This window comes from Somniosus microcephalus, chromosome 15 (genome assembly GCF_052327205.1).
Source record: "Somniosus microcephalus isolate GS21.2 chromosome 15, FLI_Smic_1.0, whole genome shotgun sequence".
Taxonomy (NCBI): Eukaryota; Metazoa; Chordata; class Chondrichthyes; order Squaliformes; family Somniosidae; genus Somniosus; species Somniosus microcephalus.
In genome coordinates, this window is record NC_141001.1 from 54,778,266 (window position 1) to 54,795,963 (window position 17,698).

Here is a 17,698-nt window from a genome sequence, read left to right on the forward strand (position 1 = left end):
ACACGGTACAGTATCCTCTTCCGAGGATAGAAGATATTTTCGCCTCACTATCCGGAGGGAAACATTTCACCAAAATTGACTTGGCACAGGCATATCTACAGATGGAGGTTGAAGAGGCCTCTAAAATGTATCTCATGATAAATACACACAAAGGCCTGTACCAGTACAATCGACTGGTTTTCGGAGTAGCATCAGCTCCAGCTATCTGGCAAAGAGCTATGGAGCAAGTCCTCCAAGGGATTCCGGGGACTCAATGCTACCTAGACGACATCCTTGTAACAGGAGAAAACGACAACGAGCACCTTGCCAATTTGGAGCAGGTGCTCACTAGGCTGAGAGAACGGGGCCTACGAGCAAATCGCCCCCAGTGCGAATTTTTCCAGAAACAAATATCATATTGTGGCCACATAATTACTAAGGAAGGGTTGCATAAGTCACCTGAAAAAATTGAAGCGGTCATAAAAGCCCCAGCACCTGAAAATGTTTCACAATTAAGGTCGTTCCTGGGATTGATAAATTACTATCATAAATTTTTACCGAACTTATCAACTCTTCTGCACCCTCTTAATGAACTGCTACAAACAGGAGTAATTTGGAAATGGAGCGAAGACTGTAAACGTGCCTTCCATAAATGCAAAGACTTAATCACGTCCAAGGAAGTTTTGGCTCATTACAACCCATCACTGCCAATCAGACTGGCGTGCGATGCATCCCCTTACGGCGTAGGAGCGGTATTATCGCATAGATTCCCTGATGGCTCGGGACGGCCGATAGCTTTTGCGTCACGCTCATTGAACTCAGCTGAGCGTAACTATACCCAAATCGACAGGGAAGCACTCAGCCTGGTATGGGGAGTGAAGAAATTCAACCATTACCTACACGGACAAAAATTTACCTTGTTGACTGACCATCAACCCCTCATCTCCATATTCAACCCTAAAAAGGGTGTTCCCATTATGACAGCGCAAAAGCTACAGAGGTGGTCCCTTTTTCTAGGGGCACACCAATATGACATAGAATACAAAGGATCAAAACAGCATGGGAATGCTGACGGTTTATCACGCCTACCGTTGCCAACGGTAGAAGAGGCACCTACAGTAGACCCAGTGGAGATGTTCCACTCTACCATAGTTGAATGTCTACCAGTAACAAATTCTGCCATTGAAAGGGAAATGAGAAATGACCCGACTCTCTCACGAGTCTATGATTTAACAGTGAAGGGATGGCCAGCACATGGCGAACCACTGTTGCCAGCATTCTCGCAAAGAAGAGAACAACTGTCAGTGTGCCGAGGAACCTTGATGTGTGGATCCAGAGTGGTGATTCCACCCAAACTCTAGGATAAAGTGCTAAAGGAGCTTCACGAGGGGCATCTGGGTGGAGTGAAAATGAAGAACCTAGCCAGGGCGTTTGTATGGTGGCCAGGTATCGATGGAGACATCGAAGAAATGACCAAGAGCTGCCTAGGATGCCAGAAGGTCCAAAATGCCCCACCACAAGCCCCTCTACATCCATGGGAGTGGCCCTCATCTCCATGGCAAAGGGTACACATCGACTTTGCTGGTCCATTTATGGACTCAATGTTCTTAATCGCGGTTGATGCACACTCCAAGTGGCCGGAGGTAATAAAGATGTCCTCCACCACCACGGAAAAAACCATCACAGTATTAAGGACCATATTTGCCAGGAATGGGCTGCCTGAACAGCTCTGTTCTGATAATGGACCGCAATTTGTGTCCGAAGAATTCAGGAAGTTCTTAAAGAACAATGGGGTTAAGCACTACACGTCCGCCCCATACCATCCCGCCACCAATGGATTGGCTGAAAGGTTTGTCCAGACCTTCAAGAAGGCCATAATGGCCATGGGTAATGAAGACATAAAACTTCAGCATAAGGTAGATAACTTCTTGTTTGTATACAGGAATGCAACACATATGGTTACAAACCAAACTCCCGCCATGATGTTCTTCAATAGAAGCCTAAGATGCCGGCTGGATTTGATCAAGCCAAACATCAGAAGGGATGTGGAGAACCGGCAATTTCAAGGCATGAATGAAAGGCCAACTAGAACCTTCCAGATAGGTCAACAAGTTTTGGCCCGGGACTACCGTACCGAGAAATGGCAGCCTGGAACTATTTGCACACGACTAGGACCGCTGATGTATACCGTGGACATTGGAGAAAGCATAATAAGGCGCCATGCTGACCAGATCATAGAGTCATCCGAAAAGGGACAACCTACACCACAACTCTATATGCCTAATGATGAAGTAGAGATACCCATAGTAGCTACCTCCGATCCGGTGATACTGGAACCAGATGAACCCGACACTGGCATTCAAGCCAAATCAGCCTTGCCAAAAGAACCTACTACACCACCAGAAACTACTACACCACCGAGGCATTATCCGGACTGAGTCAGGAAGCCTCCAGAGAGACTGACTTAAAATTGATTAACTGCAGCAATGTGTAGATTATTGTTCTTGTAACATGTAATTAATGATTACTTAAAATATTATGTACTGGTTGGCTAAAAGGGGAGGAATTGTAGTATATGTGCCTTTAAGAGCCCCCTGTGTACTGTAATGCCGGTAATGGCCACTCGGGCTATATAAGCCTGTATATTGTGTTGTATCAGTTAGTTCACCTCCAGACTTTGTTCAGTAAACACCTGTGAAACCAACTCCTGCCTTCAGTGTCTCTATTAACACACGGATACAACATTTCTAACTGCCATTTATCACACCTCGGCAGAGAGATAATCACAGCAATCAAAGGTGTAAATGGTGTCCAAACAGGTCAGTCAGGAAAACATTACATCAAAGAACAATGAGGTGGGGTCACAAGGGGTCAAATGTTGCAGATGCTGGGGTCTGTATGAAAAACAAAAAAACAGACAAAATTTTTTTTTTGCTGGAAATCACAGCAGGTCCGGCCGCATCAGTGTGGAGAGAACAAGCCAACGACGACTCGAGTCTGGATGACCCTACGTCAGGTAGGGTTACATGTAGCGTGACATGAACCCAAGATCCCGGTTGAGGCCATCCTCATGGGTGCGGAACTTGGCTATCAGTTTCTGCTCGACGATTTTGCATTGTCGTGTGTCTCAAAGGCCGCCTTGGAGAATGCTTACCCGAAGATCGGAGGCTGAATGTCCTTGACTGCTGAAGTGTTCCCCGACTGTGAGGGAACACTCCTGCCTGGTGATTGTTGCGCGGTGTCCATTCATCCGTTGTCGCAGTGTCTGCATGGTCTCGCCGATGTACCATGCTCCAGGGCATCCTTTCCTGCAACATATGAGGTAGACAACATTGGCCGAGTCACATGAGTATGTACCATGTACCTGGTGGGTGGTGTCCTCACGTGTGATGATGGTATCTGTGTTGATGATCTGGCATGTCTTGCAGAGGTTGCTGTGGCTGGGTTGTGTGGTGTCGTGGTCGCTGTTCTCCTGAAAGCTGGGTAATTTGCTGCGAATGATGTTCTGTTTGAGGTTAGGCGGCTGTTTGAAGGCGAGTAGTGGAGGCGTGGGGATGGCTTTAGCGAGGTGTTCGTCGTCATCGATGACATGTTGAAGGCTGCGAAGAACATGGCGTAGTTTCTCCACTCCGGGAAAGTACTGGACGACGAAGGGTACTCTGTTGGTTGTGTCCCGTGTTTGTCTTCTGAGGAGGTCTATGCGATTTTTCACTGTGGCCCATCAGAACTGTCGATCGACGAGTCGAGCGTCATATCCCGTTCTTACGAGGGCGTCTTTCAGCATCTGTAGGTGTCCAGCGCATTCCTCCTTGTCTGAGCAGAAGTTAAGGTGAACTTGGAATATAGCTTCAAAGTAACATGTCAATTTGAACATTCTCATCCTTGTTTTCAAATCCTTCCATTGCCTCACACCACCCTATCTCTGTAGCCTCCTCCAGCCCTACAACCCTCCGGGATCTCTGCGCTCCTCCAATTCTGGCCTCTTGCACATCCCTGATTTTCATTGCCCCAGCAGTGGCGGCCATGCCATCAGTTGCCTAAGTCCTAAGCTCTGGAATTTCCTCCCTAAACCTCTCTACCCCTCTCTCCTCCTTTAAGACGCTCCATAAAACCTACCTCTTTGACCAAGCTCCTTATCTCACTCAGTGTCACATTTTGTTTGATAACGCTCCTGTGAAGCGCCTTGGGGCATTTTTCTACATTAAAGGTGCTATATAAATGCAAGTTTTTGTTCAGTAGAAGCAGAAGATGTAAGTTTTAAACCAGTAAAAAGTAATCCTAAAATAGAGATTAGAAACATTTGATTTACTCAAAGATATCAGACAGGTTAGTGGAGCCAAAGATATTGGGGGCATTTAAAATATCGGAGCTTGCTGCCTGGTGTAAATTAGTTAGACCCCCAAGATTCTGCCAGGGTCAGTCACCAACATGTTCCTGCTAATTACACACCTGACTCCTGCCCAGTTGGAGACCCATGCCATTGTGTGGTGAGCGAGGGGAAGAAGGAAGGCACAGCGCTGGTCCACCTTTTTTAATCTGTTACCAAGTGAAGTGACACATCAAGTACACCAGGCTGAAAATAAAAATGCAAGACTTGGGTTTGTTCTGCATGTCTGAGGCAATATGGAGGCGTAATTAAATAAGGGAGTTTCCTCATTCAAGGTGGCAGTTTTGATTGGTGTTTCAATAAACCAATCCTTAACACAGAGCTGGAGAGGGCCACAGATTAAACGTTTTTCTCTTTCTCTCTTTCCGTTTGGAGAGTTGGTCTTCAGCTAGTTTTGAGCTTGAGGTGGTGAGTTTCATTTTCTCTCCAGCCAGAGGCAGGCTAAGTCGTGGCATGAATATATGTGGCTTAGAATCGGAAAAGTTAGTGCTGGCTAGTTTCAAGGATTGCCACCCTGTAAAGTGAGTTTAGTCCATTAAGTCATAGAGTCATAGGGCTGGATTTTGATACTGGAGGCGTGTAGGAGGCGGGACTACAACTTTCAGGGTTGTAGTCCCGCCTCCATCGAGTTCTAGCCAACCCACGTGATTTTCACTTGATTGACCTTGTTGAGCCCACCCAGCGGGCTCAGCAGGCCAATTAAGGGCCACCCGGCAACAGGTGACGTCACAGATTGACATTTCATCTGTCAAGAGCTTTTGACAGATGAAATATCAGCGTTTGACAGCTCTTTGAAGCTGTCAAACACTGACAATCTGTACACTAAGTTAATTCCTTCCTCTCAGGCTGATTTAGAGATCTCTCCGGAACAGAAAGCTGAATGCTGCAACTTTTGACAGCTCACGGCCATTCTGCTTTCTGTGCCAGTGAGATGAGGGACTCCCGAGACCTGAAGGAAGGAAGGCTGTAAAGGTAAGTAAAGGTAATTAAAACTTATTTAAACACTTTACACACACCAAACACACTTACCTCTGCACTCATGCACCCATCACTCACCTGAACACTGGACATCTCGAACCCCCCAAGCCATTCAGCCTGACGGTCCACCTCGCTAACTTGGCGTGGTTTGGAGCCATCGGGAATCCCACACTTCAGCAATAAAAATAGGGATTAGGCTAAAAACTGCCTGTTAGCTATCTGTTAACAGGCAGTTAATTGGCACTAATCCCCTTCGCACCTCAGGGAGGCGGGTCCCAGCTGGCATGGAGGCGGGTTGGGGGTGGGATGGGTTTGTGCCCCCCCCGATTTCGAGATTTTAACCCCCCACATGCCTCCAATCCTGCTTCCACGGCCCAATGAAAATCCTTCCCATAGAGTCATAACTGCACAGAAGGAGGCCATTCGTCCCATCGAGTCCGTGCCGGCTCTCTGTAGAGCAATCCAGTCAGTCCCATTCCCCCGCTCTATCCCCGTAGCCCCGCAAGTTTATTTCCCTCAAGTGCCTATCCAGTCTCCCCTTGAAAACATTTGAGTTTTGTTATTTTCCATGTTACAAGGAATGATATAAAATAGATTGTATTACACTGGAAGACTGTGCTCTGTTCATTCATGTACATCTTGTAAAATAAACCCATTTGTTGGTTTTCAATTGGCCTTGTTTCACTAGAGTACTTATCATGACATTTGATTACAGACAAGAGAATCATACCTAACGCTACATACAAGATCACAGAACCCAATGTACAAAATGAGGGCGCTAGCAAAATACTGCAGATGCTGGAAATCCGAAATAACAACAGAAAATGCTGGAAAAACTTAGCAGGCCAGGCAACATCTGTGGAGAGAGAAATAGAGTCAAGGTTTCAGGTCAAAACTCTTTGTCTTGACAAAGGGTTTCGACCTGAAACGTTAACTCTATTTCTCTCTCCACAGATGTTGCCTGGCCTGCTGAGTTTTTCCAGCATTTTCTGTTGTTATTACACAAAATGAGGGGTCACGTTATCATGCACCCTGACATTAGGTGGTAAAGGTACTCTCCAGTCATGGGGAATGCAAATTCCATATCAGAAGTGACTGATGATGCTGAACCCAAAAGAACATTTGGTGCATAATTGAGATTTCTAGCAATCTTTCATTTTGAAAGGGGTTATCAAAATAATATTGGCAGAGGTTCGCCAGAGGAACGGGGCCCTCTTCAGGACTGGCAACTAGTGCACTGAGCTCCAAGGAATGTAACGGATGAGCTGGCTACCAGTGTGAATGCTCAAAGCAACAGCCAGAGCACTGGCTGCAATATTGTAAAAAGTTGAATTACCTCACCAGCTGGATGACCCACCATTACTTTATATTAATACGGTGTACTAAGGCTGCATGGCACATATTTTGTTCCCCTTCACGATTTCTGACTGCACTATGAATGCTTACCATGAAAGCCCATAATACAGCAGGGTAAACTTTCCCTATAGGTATTCCTTGACTCGCATCTTTAAATGCTTTTCCTTCTACATAATGTAGTTGCATGATGTAAGTACAACTAATCACCCCCATTTTGGGCTGCACAGATATGAATTTGTCACTACTTCTATGCTGTTTACAGGAGTAAATTGCACATAATGAGAGAGAATGAAACCCTACAGCAGCAGAGCCCCAATCTCCTTTATAAACTAATTATTTCTCCTCTTCTATTCCTGAAGGCAGGTGTTGGTTGCCCTCTGGTACCTTGCCCATATGGGTAAAAATCCAGACGGGGTCATTGGATAGTGAGCAGGAGGAGGATCCCTGGCTTTCCCCCCACCCTCTCCTTAATCCAGATGCTGAAGCCAATTATAGAACACCTACTCTCACTCTGGCTGGGATCAGCTTAGACCAAGGATGAAACATAATATAAAATTATGAGGGGCCTAGATAGAGTGGTTAGAAAGGACCTATTTCCCTTAGCAGATAGGTCAATAACCAGGGGGCATAACCGGGGTGCATAGATTTAAAGTAATTGGTAGAAGGATTAGAGGGGAGTTGAGGAGAACTTGTTTCACCCAGAGGGTGGTGGGGGTCTGGAACTCACTGCCTGAAAGGGTGGTGGAGGCTAAAACTCTCATTACATTTAAAAAGTACTTGGATATGCCCTTGAAGTGCCGTAACCTACAGGGCTAATGACCAAGAGCTGGGAAGTGGGATTCGGCTGGAGAGCTGTTTTTCGACCGGCACAGACACGATAGACCACATGGCCTCCTTCTGTGCCATATATGCCTATGATTCTATGGACCTTCTTAGTCTGTATGGCTCAGTTGCTGACTGGGTAGCCTAACTGATCGATCGTGGAAGCATATCTGTCTTTTATATAATAAATAGCACAAAAGCTGGAGGGTAGTGGCACATTGAGGGGTTCAGATAATAGTCTCCAAGTTTGACTTTGACTTCAGCCTATGTTCCATAAAATGTATGCAGGTGTATGGGGAATGGTTCCATTTTATTTGATGGAGATGTTATTTGAAGGTAGGCGTCTTAATGAAATTTGTTCAATGTTAGATGGTTTCCATGGCCTTTGAGTTTCTGCTATTCCACAGTAAAATTTGGCAGGGTTTTGCGACTATACTGCAGTGATCAAAGGAATTACGCATTTCACTGTCCATTAAAGGGAATAATATATTGTGGGTTTTTTTGGGGGTTGTACTTATAATGCAGATACCAGTTTTAGATTGGTACCTGTTTAGAATTACAGTGTAAGCTCTGCAATGACTTTCTAATCAGGGAATGTGCAGAGACCTGCTCCCTAGAATGTAAATGCTTGTTAGGTCTTTAATGTTAAATAAAGGGCTGACAGGACAATTACTGTATGATAATGTTTGAAAATGTAAAAAGTATTGCCTGGGAGCCTTCTAAAGTTTGCTATGCACTAGTTGTCTTTACTCTGCAGTTGGTACAAAACCGAAGGAGGGTAAGATTACCTATATTCAATGAATGCATTTTTTCTTTAGTTATACTATCAATTCTCATTGATGTGAAAAGGAAACCAGTTGACATTGAACAAGAGTAAGGTAGGTTTTTTTGTGTGTTGCTTGTGCTTCAGTACTTCCTGGGAAGCATATGTTGTGGGTGTTTGAAACAGTGCAGCTTATCGGACAGCAGAAACTGAGAGGAAGGCATCGGAGAACCCTGGGGAAATAGACTGAGGCTTCAGATGTAATGATGGAGGGTGGGGGGATAAGAATGTTAGCAGTACAGTCGCTATAATGTAGGCAATCGAATTACTGAAAAGTTGGAGAGGCCTATGGAGCTCTAGACCTCTCTATATTAATGTTCTAATGCTAAGTGATTGTCTTGCTTGTAAGGCATATTTAATAAACTAAGTGCCAACAAAATGTGATCCATTATGGTATTTTTTCAGTTATTATTTTTTAGCACAGGTTTTAATTCACATAATAAGCTGACAGTAAGCCGTGCTGCACAGTGAGATCATTGGAAGATAGTCACCCCGTGTGATTATCAGTCTGTGTGATATTCTATCTGCAAAATAAAATCATCTGATAGAAAGCATGCCATTCTATATTTTGCAATAGATTCACAGAGAGAATATATACCACGGTGCCAGGTGCTGATCAAAGATGCGGCGATCAGCCATGATCTTATTGAATGGCGGAGCAGGCTCAAGGGGCCGATTGGCCTACTCCTGCTCCTATTTCTTATGTTCTTATTATTTACATGAAACTGCATTAGAAATTGAGTTGTATTGCAAATATATAACCCTCTGCCCAATCACTTTTTAAAAAAAATGTTAAGATACCTGTTATTATTTTGCTGTAAAATTACAATATGATGCATTGTATATAGTTAAATGTCTATTCCTCTTGGTTAGGTGTAGAATGTTCTTGAGCTCTTTTTATTTAATTAAATCAAACTTTGGCGACTATAAGAATTATTTTCAATCTTCTGAACATTTTAAACAAAATTGGTACCAATGTGTTAGTAAACAGTGCTGCACAGTGAGATCATAAGATAAGCATCCCTAGTGACATTCTATCTGCAAAATAAAATCAGGTGATTGAAAGCATGTCATTCTATATTTTGCAATAGATTTAAGAGAAAATATATACTATGGTGTCAGGTCCTGATCAAAAATGTGGGTGAATAGTGTGAGCACCCCCCTGGTGGCCCACTTGAGTAAAGGCACTGCCTGGTCTGGTAGTAAGATATACAGCATAGAGGTGAGATTACTTGGACTTTTCCTGATTGTCTGGCAGAAAACCTGCAGGAACAGCAGAAAAAGCCATTTCTGCCGTTTATGCAGGGTTTCCCTCAACCTTTCACCAAAGTTATGGCGGATGATGGCGGAAGCTGTGGAATTTCACCCTATGAATGTAGATTCAATTCCTGGTCTCTATTGAACTATCTGACCTTAACTAAGGTAACTGTTGCTGTGCTGGGGAGGAGAGCAAATAGCCAGGGTCCACGGTGTTGGGTCTCCAGGTGAAAAGTGAGCATATATGGGTATCTGATGAGAACCTGAGCAGTCTTCACGCATTTCATTGAATGTGTAAGAATTGTAGAACTCTACAGCTGAAAAGCTGGAGTACTGTGAACAGTTCTGGTCGCTATATTATAAAAAGGATTATAGAGGCACTGGAGAGGGTGCAAAATAGATTTATGAAGATGATACCAGAATTGCTAGGTTATACCTATCAGGAAAGGATGAACAGGATTAGTCTCTTTTCTCCTGAAAAGAGAAGGCTGAGGGGTGACCTAATACAGGTCTTTAAATTGGGCTTTCGATAAGGTCCCACATAAGAGATTAGCGTGTAAAGTTAAGGCACATGGGATTGGGGGCAAGGTATTGACTTGGATAGAGAACTGGTTGGCAGACAGAAAGCAAAGAGTTGGAATAAACGGCTCTTTTTCCGAGTGGCAGGCAGTGACTAGTGGGGTACCGCAGGGATCGGTGCTAGGACCCCAGCTATTCACAATATATATTAATGATCTGGACGAGGGAACTAGATGTAATATCTCCAAGTTTGCAGACGACACAAAGCTGGGTGGGCGTGTGTACTGTGAGGACGATGCCGAGAAACTTCAGTATGATTTGGGCAGGTTGGGTGATTGGGCAGAAGCATGGCAGATGCAATATAACGTGGATAAATGCGAGGTTATCCACTTTGGTGTCAAAAACAGGAAGGCAGATTATTATCTGAATGGCAATAGATTGGGAGAAGGGGAAGTGCAATGAGACCGGGGCGTCCTTGTGCACCAGTCACTGAAGGTAAGCATGCAGGTGCAGCAGGCGGCTAAGAAGGCAAATGGTATGTTGGCCTTCGTAGCGAGAGGGTTTGAGTACAGGAACAAGGATGACTTGCTGCAGTTGTACAGGGCCTTGGTGAGACCACATCTTGAGTATTGTGTGCAGTTTTGGTTGCCTTATCTGAGGAAGGATGTTCTTGCCATGGAAAGGAGTGCAGTGAAGATTCACCAGGCTGATACCTGGGATGGCAGGAATGACGTATGAGGAGAGACTGGGTCGATTGGGCTTGTACTCGCTGGAGTTTAGAAGAATGAGAGGGGATCTCATTGAAACTTATAAAATTCTAACAGAACTAGACAGACTAGATGCAGGAAGGATGTTCCCGATGGTCAGGGAGTCCAGAACCAGGGGTCACAGTCTAAGGATAAGGGGTAAGCCATTTAGGACAGAGATGAGGAGGAATTTCTTCACCCAGAGAGTGGTGAATGTGTGGAATTCTCTACCAAAGAAGGCAGTAGAGGCCAATTCATTAAATATATTCAAGAAGGAGTTAAATATATTTCTTAAGGCTAAAGGGATCAAGGGATATGGAGAGAAGGCAGGAACAGTGTACTGAATTTGGATGATCAGCCGTGATCTCATTGAATGGTGGAGCAGGCTCGAGGGGCTGAATGGCCTACTCCTGCTCCTATCTTCTATGTTTCTATGTTTCTATGAAAGGTTTTGATAGAGTGGATACAGAGAGAATGTTTCCACTTGTGGGAAAGAGCAATACTGGAGGCCATCAATATAAGATAGTCACCAAGAAATCAAATAGGTAATTCAGAAGAAACTTCTTTACCCAGAGAGTGGGGAGAATGTGGAACTCGCTACCACAGGGAGTGGCGAATAGTATAGATGCATTTAAGGGGAGGCTGGATAAGCATATGAGGGAGAAGGGAATAAAGGAAGGCAGATTATTATCTGAATGGCAATAGATTGGGAGAAGGGGAAGTGCAATGAGACCGGGGCGTCCTTGTGCACCAGTCACTGAAGGTAAGCATGCAGGTGCAGCAGGCGGTTAAGAAGGCAAATGGTATGTTGGCCTTCGTAGCGAGCAGGCTCGAGTGGAGCATAAACCCCAGCATGGAGAGGTCGGGCCGAATGGCCTGTTTCTGTGCTGTATATTCTATGTAGCCGAATACTCTGTTTAGCATCCCACGTGAAGAATGGCTCCTTGAGCGTTGTAGAAGTGGTTGGCTACTGGAACCTGCCCCAGTAAGAAGGGAGGAGATTGGGAAAGAATTTGAGTGTGGATGTAATATCAGTGTGAAGGATCTGTTGGAATAAACCTTCCAACCAGATGTAGTAGAAGGCAACTTATCTCTTCCAATATTAATAAATTATTGAGGCCTGATTCTTGGTATGTAATATTTCAAAATGAATACTGTGCCACCCTACCTGGGAAACGACTGCCGTATTTTACAAAGGGAAAAGTTTGTACAAAATCAGGAAAATGCGATATGTTTCGAAGAAATATTTGAAGTATGCATTTAACGTGAAAATAACGCGGAATAAAACTTGGGGTAAAGATTGACCATCCACTTGTGCTGAGGTTTGATCTCCCTGGGTATTTCTGCTGGTCTGTGCTAATCTCATTTACAAAAGGCCTACAGCCTGCGCTATATGAGATTTTAAAGCTGTTCACTTTTGCTAAAATAAAAATAAGACACACACACAATTCACCAGCAGACCGCGCCAATTTGACCCTGTCCCCGCGAGTCCATCCCCCTACACACACCAACAATGAAAGACCTCTTTACAAGAACTACTTCTTAAACCAGCAGCAAATCCGTTACTTGGGATCGCTTGTGTATTTGTTCGAGTGAAGAATCCTAATCCTCGGTGTTGAACGCGGTAATATTCCCTGCGGCGGTGTGGAGATGGACAGCAGTGTGCGACCTTTTGCGGCCATCACTGAACCGCATAATTTAACCAATGGTTAGGTTATTTGGCAAGACATTCAAGGTCGGTACATGTTCAAGTGTGAGTCAAACCACATGCAATTCTCATTCCTTCCGAAATATTCCTTCACACGCCGGACTTTATCTGCGGGTCTAAATTTCAGACTACAGTTTAATTTGGCCAAAGCACACACACACACACACTTTGTCCTCCCTATTTTGCCCAATAATATGTTGCCTTTCCTCTGAATAAGGTTTACTGACACTTGTCTTGTTCGGGCCCCTGGTTTGTGCAATACTGATTGGGATGAAATAAGTTGAACATAATGGAGGCCCGTGGTTTAGAGTGACCAATAATCAAATTCCATTATGTTGGGATCTTTAGCAATGTTTTGAGGATCACATTTCACCACTCCGTCCATTCTTCTTTGAAAAGGGCATTTCAACGGCCTTGGACTTGATGAATTCCTGCTGCTAATCCGGGTCCCTGGAGTTGGTTTTTTAGGTGTGGGAATGGAGATTTTAGACTGAAGGCTTCCATTTACATTTCCGACTGATTGTGACTGGTATATGATATAAGGTAAGCTTTATTATGCAACGTGTAGGAAAGCAATCAAAGTAGCACCTGGTAATATATTCCCTAGTGTTTATTATATTTTGAATTTGAGTGTTTTAGCAATAGGAAAATTGGACATAAGTCCTTTTTTTACTTTGATTTGTTCTGTTTCCCTGTCGATCAGAGTGGCCGCTGCCTTTTTCATTTTAAATCGAGATCAATGGCCACTGCCACTTGCAAGAATAGAAATCATTTTCATTTATGGCTTCTCGCACGTCCACAGGACGTCACAGCCAATGAATTGTTTTTGAAATGCAATGTTGTGGACAAATGAGAGAAAGGATGTGTTTTTGGCAATGTGTTGGAGAATTCCATGGGATCGTTTATCCACTTAAAACAGGCAGAGGTTTATAATATCAGACGGCGCCTCCGACAGTGCAGCACCCCCCTCAGTACTGCACTGGAGTCTCAGCCGAGATTATGTGCTCTGGTCCCTTGAAGTGGGGGGTCGAGCCCACAACGCTCTCACTCCGAGGCACAGTGATGCCAGTGGGCCAAGCTGACAGCTCTCCCCCTGGGTAAAATCTCTGCCAGCGATTTGACCCCTTTCTATACTAATGAAACAAAGCTCACAGCTAAGTTCCTGAGCCCCTTTCTACTGTAACAAGTGGCCGACAGGAGTGTTCGAATCAGTGCAGAAAAGGGGAAACTTTTTTTTTATAAATACCTTTTTTATTTCGTATTTCTTGAAACAATCTTGGCATTCACACTGATAATATATATATAAATATATAAATTTAGTTTGGCACATCAAACCAAGCATTTCTATAAACAAGCGACATTAAATATTTAAATGGATTGGCAAAAGGCAACTCTTATTTACAAGTATACACAAAGCTTTACAAAAAGTGGTCCACATTATGTTTTTGATTTTTTTTCTTGGGATGCATTTCAAGAAGGAAAAATAGAGAAAAGAAACACAAATTTTGTTCTGGCCAACACAAAAATATGATGATGGGTTAGATGTTAGTACAAGTGATTGGGGGTTCTCGATCACAGCACTGTCAGTAGTGGTCTGTTCTTGGATGACTTGCCCCTTTGGCTATGAGCCACCCCCCTTAACGAGTGCCGTCTTCTCTTCTGCTGGGTTCAGTCCTTATCATCAGTGTTCAGACGGGACTGGCGGTTATAACACCTGGTAAATGGGGTTGTCACTCGGAATCTCGGTGCGGGTGCAGTTGTCCGGCGATGGGATGATGGCTGTGGGGTCGTTCAAGGTGGCTCCTTCCCGGGGAGACGAGGGACTTCCCATAGTCCCGTCTGGGACCATCATAACCGGACAAGTCGGCCGGTCTGTGGAAATCCTTTCCACGATATTGGAGAGACAGTCCAGGCTTGAAATAACGGAACTTTTTCCAGTTCTCGAATCTAAACATAATGAACATTACAATGATATAGTAAATGACAACTGCACTCGGGGGGGGAAGTAACTCAATAGCTTTTCGATGCGACAAAGCGCTATAGAAATATACAAGTAATTGAATAAATAGCAAATCGAATTAACCGCGGACTGCTTTTCAACCGATAAAGGAGAGACCGTAATATTTCTGAAAAATATCCCAACTCATTAAGACACTAGGTTCAATTATTTGTGCTCCATATAGGAGGCTATCAATAAAATGTGGGATAGATTTTTCTGAAAATCAATTATTCGTAAAGGAGTCGCGATTGTTCTTTAAAGTTTTCGTTCCACACCAGTTACCAGATATGTCTCAAATTGTGACAGCTTGGCTTATTTCTCTCTACTAATTCAATATTCTGAAGTACAACTCGATACCCGTTGGTTTGTTGGAAAGATCTACGGTGAACATTTGGCTGGAATTGATCACTGTGTACTTTAGGGATGTTCTTTCCCAGGATGGGATCCCGCTGCGCTCTTCGCCCGTGTGATTTATTTGTGTTTACGCTCTTGCTCCGTGCAGTAAACATTCACTCACCGTTTGGCGTTTCCGAGAAGTAGGAATTGCTGTAGTTACTGCGTCTCCTGGTGCACGTGGGGCCGCTGCAATCCAACTGCAAAGTCAAAATGAAAACCAGCGAGGGTCAGTCACAGTGCCCTGAACTCGTGTGGCCCACTAGTGTTTGTGTGTACAGGAGCTGAGAGATTTCAAATCGTTTACATAAGATGGGAATTAAGTCGCAGACAAGCCCTTCTTGCATTTATTTGGTCTTAAATACAGACAAAACAGTCTGGAAATCTGCCACCCAACACTTGCATCGAAAACTATACCACTTACGTTTAAAACACAAGGAGTTTTAGTAACTTTTACATTTTTACTTTCATAGCGTCTATCTACAGTACATAATTGTAAATATAATCTTCAAAACTCTTTGGTCGAACGAAATCAGTAGTTCATATGCAAAAGCAATCAAATGGTGTAGTTCTGTGCCTTCCTACCCTTTCTGTCTGATACTGTGTGTGTGTGTGTGTATACAATATCTATATATATCACAGCTTTCTTACCATCCCATCCGAGCAATTGGACCGGGGGCTGGAGGCATCTGAATCGACACTGTATTGATCCATGACCGAGAAATAGTTCTCGTCCTGCTCTCTCAGGAGGGCCTGCAAGCTCTCGATGTACCTGATGGCGTTCCTCAGAATCTCCACTTTGGGCAGCCTCTGGTTCGGGTTGGTGGACGTGCACCTCTTGAGCGTTTCAAACGCCTCGTTCACTTTGCTGAGGCGCCTCCTTTCTCTCATGGTGGCCGCTTTCCTGCGGTCGGCGTTGGTCGTTTTCCTCTTGCAAGCCTTGCAAGCCCAAAGCAAGCAGCGACCGGCTTGGTGGTGTCCACTGGGGGCTCGAATGTGCTCGTCCTCGGCCGGCACCTGGTCGGGTTTGAGCAGCCCAACGTGGACTAACCTGGGGTCTAGATCCTCGAAAAAGTGGATGTCTGAAGTAGAGAAGCAGGGATCATCATAGAAGTCATCAGCAGACGAGAAGGAGCAGAGAGAGGTGTCCGTTATCTCCATGGTGGGGACGATCTGCAAGCGACTGGATCCTAATAAACTTTTTTTTAAGGTTCTTTTCTTTCCCCCCTTTCTTTCTCGTTTCCTCCTTTTAAAATGTTATGTTGTTGCCTTTGGCTGTATTGCTCGTACCGTTCGGTACCTGTGCTCAGTCCAGTGAAAGTTTTGCCCTATTTATTCCAAACTCTGTGGGCTGCAGAGCACAATCCTCCCAACGCCCAGGCTCTGCCGTCAACCAATCCGATGGCTTTGTAAAACCGCTGCGTTATTCAGGGGCCGGGGCCGGCCCGCTTGTGATTGGCCGAGGGTCTCGCCGGCTGGGTTAGTTTCACCCTTCAGGGTTCAGTCGGGTTTGTGTCAGACTATTGGACAGAAAGCCTTTTCTCTCTCCTGAAGGATGACAAGTGCAATTTTCGTGAGGCATTATTAAATAAGACTTTGTTAATCACTTGCGTGCGTCTGTTTTTTGAAAAAAAAATTATTGAAAGATTAAGTTCTAACTTCTTTTGTTTCTAACAGTATTTTAAACATCGCCAGGATTGTTTTTGCTCAATACGGTTTTAAAATGTGGGAATGAAAAATCTTTCGAATGATTTTCGTTAAAGATGTAAACGAAATTAACTGCCGTGGAGTTCATCGGCAATCGGAGGTATTTCAACAGTAACTATTATATTCAAACGAACGCACCAAACAGGACAGCTTCTATGTAATGCGTTTCTTAACGGTGAAACGATTATTGCAGATGAAAATTACTTTGTGGTTACATTGCCCGATCTGTATTTCACGAGATAACTACACATGCTGCAGTGAATTCACTGTTTTAAAGTTCTCTACACATCCAATAAGGCAGAGAATGGTACATTCATTAGTTTAGAAACTACGCCTTAAACTCCAATATTGGGACCATATTTGAAAAGCCCGTGTCTTTTAATCCTGCGGAATGAAGTTATCAAATTATTAAATTACATTTAAACTTATAATTATAACATTAAGTTTGCAGACGTGTGTGAAGACCGGATCCATTTATTTTCCGTTTCTCTGAAGAATTGGCGATGTTTTTGAAAACTGGCACCTGATTTATAACCAGATATATAGAAAAGTGAAGGACCAGGACGATTTTATCATCTTTTTAAAAATTCTAGGTAGCTAACATGAGAGAATGAGAAGGCTTTGCTGTGAGGATAGAGCGAAATCCCCGGGGTCTTGTACAATAGGTGCTGAAAAACAGGATACTGCCCCTAGAAGCTGTGCCTTTGGTCCAAGCAGGGAGATAATCAATGCCCCCCGCCCCCACACACTTCAGAAGTATCAAAGCCCCGTGTAGCCTTACAGGTAGTTAGTTGCTGGGCCGCTTCTCCTTTATGTGTGGTAGGGTGAAACCGCTCCTAATGACCATTGCAGCCAGCAACACAAGGGAATCCGGTAGATGGAGTTAATTGCCCAATGACTGATTTGGCCACACTCGCTTCTGTGCAGTACAGCACCGCTCACCAATAAACCACACTTCCACACGCCGTTTAGAATCCCAATAATGTATTAACCACAATAATTTGTGTGAATAACGATTACCAAT

At 44.1% G+C, this 17,698-nt stretch overlaps 1 protein-coding gene across 1 annotated transcript; it reads right to left on the reverse strand.

Moving 5' to 3' along the window:
* Positions 1–13,804: 13,804 nt before the first annotated feature.
* Positions 13,805–16,455, reverse strand: myod1 (myogenic differentiation 1). The gene is made up of 3 exons (XM_086007818.1): positions 15,619–16,455; positions 15,092–15,167; positions 13,805–14,522 (listed from the first exon to the last, which is right to left on the reverse strand). The coding sequence occupies exons 1-3, from the start codon at positions 16,126–16,128 to the stop codon at positions 14,281–14,283; spliced, it is 828 nt and encodes a 275-aa protein (XP_085863944.1). The 5' UTR covers positions 16,129–16,455; the 3' UTR covers positions 13,805–14,280.
* Positions 16,456–17,698: the final 1,243 nt, after the last annotated feature.

Excerpts from the sequence above, each read along its gene's own strand:
- myod1 (XM_086007818.1), bottom strand. The coding sequence starts at position 16,128 with ATGGAGATAACGGACACCTCTCTCTGCTCCTTCTCGTCTGCTGATGAC. Across the intron at positions 15,168-15,618 it reads CCAATTGCTCGGATGGGATG|TTGGATTGCAGCGGCCCCAC; the intron begins GTAAGAAAGCTG and ends TTGACTTTGCAG. Across the intron at positions 14,523-15,091 it reads CTTCTCGGAAACGCCAAACG|ATTCGAGAACTGGAAAAAGT; the intron begins GTGAGTGAATGT and ends CATTATGTTTAG.